Here is a 7,625-nt window from a genome sequence, read left to right on the forward strand (position 1 = left end):
GGGCATGTTCAATCTCACACCGGTGCGCAACGTTTTGCTACGGTTTCCGGGTTGAACGACATGTTTCCTTGAAACGGTGTGCAACGGAATCCAACAGGTTTTAGAAGCGTTTTCTGTTGTTTGGTGGGTGTGTCAGAAATGTCGGTCCAATCAGCGGCAAGATGTATAAAACCACGCGATAGTAAAGAGACAGCCCCCTCAATGGGTTCAAGTTGGAATGTTGTCTTTCATTCTGGACGGCAAGGTCAGTGACTGTAACATCGAGGGTATTTTACAGTATTAAACACACATTTATAACGATTTCATCAGGCTTCAGAAACATTTAAAAAAGAACACAAAGAATGGCCTCTCAGCTACCGTAGTTGCAACTCTTGCGTCATCACAACAGGGTGTTCAATGCATCACCGTTTCAGTTTAATAAACGTTGTGCAACGTTCTGTCGGGGCTGAACGCAGCCCTGGTAACCATGTCCTGTCCTGTATCCTATAATAGGCTATATATGAATTTGTTTCGTTTTCTCGTTATTACATTTAGATAAAGTTAGCATAAGTGCTTAAACTAGTGTTTTTAATTAATTGTATGGTTTAATCAGACATGTCTCTGTCTCATAAACTTCGTTTATAACTTCAAAGAGACGTTCATATAAAATCACAAACCGTTCCTGTACCGGAAGTTTTGTCGCCACGATGACGTTTTTTTCACGCTATTACATGAATGCTGCCATTGTACTGAACGCGTCGAGTCTGATGGCGTTTCCTCCGGTTTGTCACCTCTGGAGAAAGACTCCCACAAGCTTTAAACTCATAAACATCTTCTGTAACACTCATCGTCTCAACACCTCAGTCAGGCTTTGGCGCTTTACATTAGCACTTCGACACTTTACATTTTATTTGTGTTAAAAATAACCTCTCTGTCAATGTGAATCTCTAAAGGGATTCTTAAAACTTATCAAATAAATGTAATTATATTTATATAGGTTATTTTTCAGCTGGTAACATTTAGCCACACAGATTTACCATGAATCCTTTTTTGAAATCAAGTTTGCCTTAATTTCAAGTCGAATTTTTAATGTGTTCATTGTTCAATATATTAATTATTTTCAGTCATACATTTTCAAACAGACTTTGTAAACTCATATTTTTTTAAATTATACATTTTATTTTTAACGAGAAGGAAATTCTAGATATTTATTTAATTGTTTATTTCCAGTTTGGACTATGAATATGTGTCAACATTTACGCGTTTCTTTACACTGCTTTCATATGCAAGCGATCTCTCGACCAATAATGGGCCAGACGGCGCGCATCAAAGGCCAAATCAGCCAATCAGGCGCTTTTGAGGCAAAGCGTGGAGATAGTTTTTAACAGGGGAGTATTTAATTAGATGGATGTGAACACTTCCAGCACTTCAACCTCTAGTGGACCGCGAGATATTTTTACGGTTCTTGCAGAAGCGCACACGGTTTGGATAGTTATCTTCTGGAGTCAATTGGATATTCGGTATGGCTTCTGGTGCCAGTGACTGTACAGAGAAAAGCATGCAGTATCGGGTGGATCATTTATTGAGTGCGGTAGAGAATGAGCTACAGGCTGGCAGCGAGAAGGGGGATCCGACAGAAAGGGACCTGAAAGTCAGTTTGGATGAAAATGAACTTTGGCAAAAGTTCAAAGAATTGACGAATGAAATGATAGTGACCAAGAATGGCAGGTATTTTTCAGCCTATACAAATAGGCCTACTTCCTTTGCATATTTTTTTGTGTGTTTGTTTTTTCTGTCATTTTTTTGTCAAACTGTCAAATACCACTGCAAAAGGTGAATGTGTGCAGTTAATATTTCTACTTGATAAATAACTCTAGGCTAACGAATGTAAGACAATATTAGTCAAATGTAAAATTAAATAATATTTATGGTCCAGTAGCCTATGTAAAAATCCAGTTAAAGTCTTTTTTACGGTTTTTTATATTTTTTTAAATGAAATCATCCTACATAATATAAAGATCATTCTGTATAAATATACTTTCAATATCTTTAAAACTGAGTAGTGCCATTTGCAAAGATTGAAAAATTAATTCTTGATGCTCCAAATCTCATTGTTCGATTAGACTTTAGCCTGGATTTCACAGACAAGGTCACGTGTTATTATTTATCATTCACTACTAAAAGTGAGAAAGGTGGAAAAGTATTGTTTTGCTGTTCATATTTTTCTTCTTTGTATTTATATGATTCAGGCGCATGTTTCCTGTGTTAAAAGTGAACGTATCGGGTCTGGATCCAAACGCAATGTACTCATTTTTACTGGATTTCGTGGCAGCGGATAATCACAGGTGGAAGTATGTGAATGGTGAATGGGTTCCGGGTGGCAAACCCGAGCCACAAGCCCCGAGCTGCGTCTACATCCATCCGGACTCGCCAAACTTCGGTGCGCATTGGATGAAAGCGTCAGTTTCATTTAGCAAAGTGAAACTCACCAACAAACTGAACGGAGGAGGTCAGGTGCGTGCTGTGAGCAATTTAAGTCGGTTATTTAACACGTTATAATTTATAGCTTACTCCGTGCGTAATATAGAAACAAACTTTTCTAGTTTTCTGTATATACTTTTTCTTTAATAGATTATGCTGAATTCACTACACAAGTATGAGCCGCGCATTCATATAGTGCGCGTCGGTGGGCCGCAGAGAATGATCACCACACACTCTTTCCCTGAGACGCACTTTATAGCTGTTACTGCCTACCAGAATGAAGAGGTAAACAGTCTTCGTTGTCTTAATCTTTTACACTGTTAGTTAAAAAGTATACGACAGTAAATGATACCCTTGATATTGCATTCTGTATGACACCTGCATTTTGCTCCTTCAGATTACTGCACTTAAAATTAAATACAATCCATTCGCCAAGGCTTTCCTGGATACCAAAGAAAGGTATGGTCACATTTATTAGTAAAATGTCTAAAATAAACCCGTTTTATGAATTAACAGAGACTAGGGCTTGTTATCACATTTTGCTTAAGTGAATATTTATTAGTTTTCTTTTCAAACTTATGTTTGTCACAATGGGAATTATAACTGCATAAAGCTGAATATAATCTTATTTTAGCTACACTATAAAAAAATACTGGGTTGTTTTAACCCATGGTTATATGTACCAATTGGGTTTAAATATGCTGTTTCAACCCAAAAGGCTTTTTTGGTTAATTTAAACAATGGTTGGGTTTGAACATCCCAACAAGTGTAAGTTATATAAGAAATATAATCAGTAAAACAATTACAAAAAGTCTTAAAAAACTAGCACATTACTTCATTTTTAAATTGTATTAAATTATAACATATCAACCCTCTTTTATTAATATAGTCAAAGTTTGCCTGTCAGTGTGTTTTTATTGTGTTCCCTTGTTTACTCAACAGCCAACACAAAAATATTTTCATTTTATTAATCAAAGTAATTCAATATTTGGAGTTTGTGAATAGCAAGCACAGCTAAAAGCATATGATAAGTTCGCATAAGTGTATCTTTTTTGTTTTTCAGAAGTGATCATAAGGAATTAATAGAAGATATCAGTGAAAGTCAACAGTCTGGATACTCTCAATGTAAGAGCAAAATTTAGCTATTAATTCATTCTTTAATCGTCAATGTGATATATTTGGATTTAGTGTGTTTTTACTGGTTCTTTATGAGAACAATAAAAAAGTTATTATAGTATATTATATATATATATATATATATATATGTTTTGCAGTTGTGTATTATAGTCAGGTCTTACAGTTATGTGCTGCAGGAATTTCTCATGACTCCTCTTTCTCATGTTTGTTTAGTAAGTAGCTGGTTTTTACCAGCGGCAGGGTCTCTTTGCCCTTCTGCAAACCCTCACACACAGTTTGGCAGCCCGCTGTCTTTATCCTCATCACATGGCTGTGAACGTTACTCCTCTTTAAGAAGTCACCGGTCTAACCCATACCCCAGCCCGTACACTCACCGGACAGCCTCTCCCAGTAAGTACACTCAAAAATAATCACACACATTTTCCTTACAAATAATTCATTAGTGTCATTTCAGTCCAAACCTGTATCACTTTCAAACTTCACCCCCATAATTTAAAATCTTGTGATTTAAATTTACTGTACATTGCAAAAAAATTGTCAAACAATGTTTAAAACAACCAGAGGCTTAATTACTAATTTTAAGAGAGAGGCTTATTTTAAATTTTGGGGTAAACCATCTGTTTTTTGAGCACCCATGCAAGTGCTGCTGATCGTAAAGTGTCCAGCATTCCAACAGCTCATGTTGTGTTTGCGCTTGCGCTCATAAACAGTCGAGTTTTAGTGGTGGAAAGCTCACCCAAATCTGGGATTAAAATGATTGCTGTTGATAAAGCACCCATTGAACATAAAAATGTTGAAAAAGGAACTTGGTGAACCTGTGACTATCTTTGTTTTCCAGCTGGTTACTCTGAAAACTCTGCTTGTTTGTCCATGTTACCGTCTCATGATAACTGGTCCAGTCTCCAGATGTCATCTCACTCCAGTGTACTCCCAATGGGCCACAGCTCGCCCCCAAACTCTAACTCCAGGTCAGTTTTTTCTATCAATAAATCGTAGTTTTGGTGCCAAACTTTATTTTAAAATAAAATTGCGGATACATTAATATATTTTTTAAATTAAGTAGATAAAATCAACATGATCTCACGGAAAGTCGTGTTATATTCACAAAAAATTTGATTAATTTATTTGTGTCCATGAAAATCTGCTTTTTTTCGTGCCTTAAGCACAAATGTCTTTTTCGTGTCACTTGCACGAATTTCAAATAATAGTTTTTCATGTCCGTGGCACGGCTTTCTTTTTCGTGTCATTTTTTATGTATTGTTTCCTCATTGTTTTTTCCTATTTTTAAATCATTGGGTTCAGATTTAAGGTTTGGGTAAGGATTTACTTTTATGTATTGGTTTGTGCATGTTTTTCTTCAGCTTTTAAAACTATTCTCACCTGGGGTTTGGGTAAGGATGTCTAAAAATGTAACAGAAAGTGATTCTAACCCTAACCCCAAGCGACAATAGTAAGAAAATAGGAAAAACAAAGCGATAACAATACATAAAATGACACAAAAAAGAAAGTCGTGCAACGGACACGAAAAACTATAAAAATTTGTGTGAGTGACACGAAAAAGACATTCATGCTCAAGGCAGGAAAAAGCTGAATTTTGTGCCATGGACACAAATAAATGAATCAAAATTTTCTTGACTATAACAAGACTTTCCTTGAGATCAGTCTGGATAAAATGATTTTTCCTACTTTCTTGATCAGTTTTTTAAAATTTCCATAAGGACAAAAATATTTCACATTTGATTTCTTTATTGGCTAAATAAGACTTAATGGAGATCAGTTTGGTACACTTATGCTTATTACTGTACATTTTACTCCTGTGAAAAAGACATTGTGTAACTCGAAGGCTTGGTTTCACAGACAAGGATTATAAAAAGATGTTAATGGTGTGTATCTTCAATCAAAACAATGGCACTGGTATATTTGTCAGTGCAAGCTATTTTTAGTTGAGACAGCCGAAACATGTGTTTTAGTCACTGATCTATATAAATGAATGGATTGTGCAGGAAATGCTAATGCAACAGCGAGAAGTGAAGCTACCGCAGAGTTCGAGCCGCCATCTTGGTATTTCCAACCGGCAGAGGGTGTCATTGATTTACATTCACAATTGACAATTGTAAGATGTCATAATTGTGACCAGCCATTAATATAGATCAGTGGTTTTAGTCTAGGACTAGCCTTAAGCATTGTCTGTGAAACCGGGGGCAAAAGTTTTAGAAACCATATCAACAATGTCTTAAACTGTGCTCATATACCAAGGTCTGTAACAAAAAGTCAGATTTTTCATTGTTCCTATGGTAGAGTATTCCATTAGTAGCAGATAGGTCGTAGATTTGAACCCAGGGAACACACATGCTGATAAAAAAAAGTATAACTTGTAAGTCGCTTTGAATAAAAGCATCTGCCAAATACATTAATGAAATGTTCACTAAAACAATTCTGCATAAATGATTTTAAGACTAAACTATTTGAAACATTTTATAGCATATACGCATGCTAACACAAATCTGAAACAGAGAAAGTGTTAATAAAAGAAAAGCCTCCTGGGTTAAATCATATATTCAAAGGTGCTGTAAAACACTGAAAGCTTACTTTTGTTTTATACTCTCTTCACAGTCAGTACACCAGTGTGTGGTCCATGGGGAACTCACCTTTGACCCCAGTGTCTCAGTCTGGAGGGATGAGCAGCAGTCTGGGCACTCAGTTCCTCCGTGGCTCTGTCAGTCATTACAGCAGCCTGGCTCACTCTGTTACAGCGCCCTCTTCTGGATCTCCTTTATATGACTCCATATCTGTGCCTGATGTGCATGAGACGTCTCCATATGACAGTTCTGGCCATGTGCGCATTCCTACAGCCTGGACCCCAGTCACAGCACCCTCCTTATAGTCAGCTGACCCAATGGACTTTGAATGAAAGCTTTGAACAGCTGAATTATCGTTACATGTTCATAAAAAGACCCTAATATATGACCAAAGCGGGATTTTTTGTGAGTTTTTTTCCAGTGCAGGTCTATCAAGCGCATTTATACTCAAAGCATATTTAGTCCTTAAATAAAATCTCATAATTGTGCTGTAAAGGATTAAATGATTTTGTGATGGTTCCGGTTGTATTCATGAGTACTTTAGCCAAAAACAGAAGCCATATTGTCTTTTCACATATTTTTGTCATCATTTGAATGGATGATGCTCTTGTACATAAAGGTTATTTATAGCTTATCTTTAAAAATGGTACATAAGTGCAATTGTGCAGACAATCATTTGTAAAATGTGTAAATTGTAATATTGTTTTTTTTTTTTTTGACCTCAGGATTTCAACTATGCATCGCTATCATGTGTTTTAATATGGTCACATATCATTTTATTTCACTTTAAATCAAAACAAAATCGTACACTTAAACATGTTTGGTTATTTCATCCAAGCGTTGGGTCAAAAAGTGATGAACCCAACTGGTTTGGTTGTAATTTAACCTATGCTGGGTTCTTTAAACCAAAAATGCTGGGTTGTTTTAATGCATTTTTTGGGTCAAATGTACACATTTTCTGGGTTAATTTAACCCAGTGGTTAGGTTTGTCCCTTTCGGACAAAACGTTGGCTTGAAAATAACCCAGCATCAGAGTATATGACACTGTTGAAATCACAATGATAATAAACATAACACAGTTTTATGAATGTCTTTTTCTTAAACGTCCATTGCCCATGTTATGTCTGTTACTAAATATTATAAAACATTTTCCTTGAAAAAGTTTTAAAGTGTAAATCTAACTCCTGAACACTCTGTCAACAAAAGACAAGGATAATACTGCTATCATTTATACTGTAGACAGATTAAACTCATATTTATGCTTAGGCAGTGCTGTAAAATAACGGTAAGTCTTTCTCTTGTCCACTTGATAGTGTCCCACTCAGAAAACATGTAAGCTGACTTTGCAGAATGCAGTTTTAAAAATATTGAAAAAGATTCCTACGAATAATCATTTAAACATTTATTTTTTGGTACTAAATTGTATGAAGTGTATTTTCCAGGCATTTG

General features: G+C 35.8%; 1 protein-coding gene across 1 annotated transcript; it reads left to right on the plus strand.

Annotated features, from left to right (window-relative positions):
- The first annotated feature begins 12 nt into the window (after nucleotides 1–12).
- Nucleotides 13–7,247, plus strand: tbxtb (T-box transcription factor Tb). The gene is made up of 8 exons (XM_065251242.1): nucleotides 13–1,707; nucleotides 2,229–2,493; nucleotides 2,611–2,745; nucleotides 2,858–2,919; nucleotides 3,524–3,585; nucleotides 3,811–3,987; nucleotides 4,436–4,565; nucleotides 6,211–7,247. The coding sequence occupies exons 1-8, from the start codon at nucleotides 1,502–1,504 to the stop codon at nucleotides 6,479–6,481; spliced, it is 1,308 nt and encodes a 435-aa protein (XP_065107314.1). The 5' UTR covers nucleotides 13–1,501; the 3' UTR covers nucleotides 6,482–7,247.
- Nucleotides 7,248–7,625: the final 378 nt, after the last annotated feature.

This window comes from Paramisgurnus dabryanus, chromosome 20 (assembly GCF_030506205.2).
Source record: "Paramisgurnus dabryanus chromosome 20, PD_genome_1.1, whole genome shotgun sequence".
NCBI classification, from domain to species: domain Eukaryota; kingdom Metazoa; phylum Chordata; class Actinopteri; order Cypriniformes; family Cobitidae; genus Paramisgurnus; species Paramisgurnus dabryanus.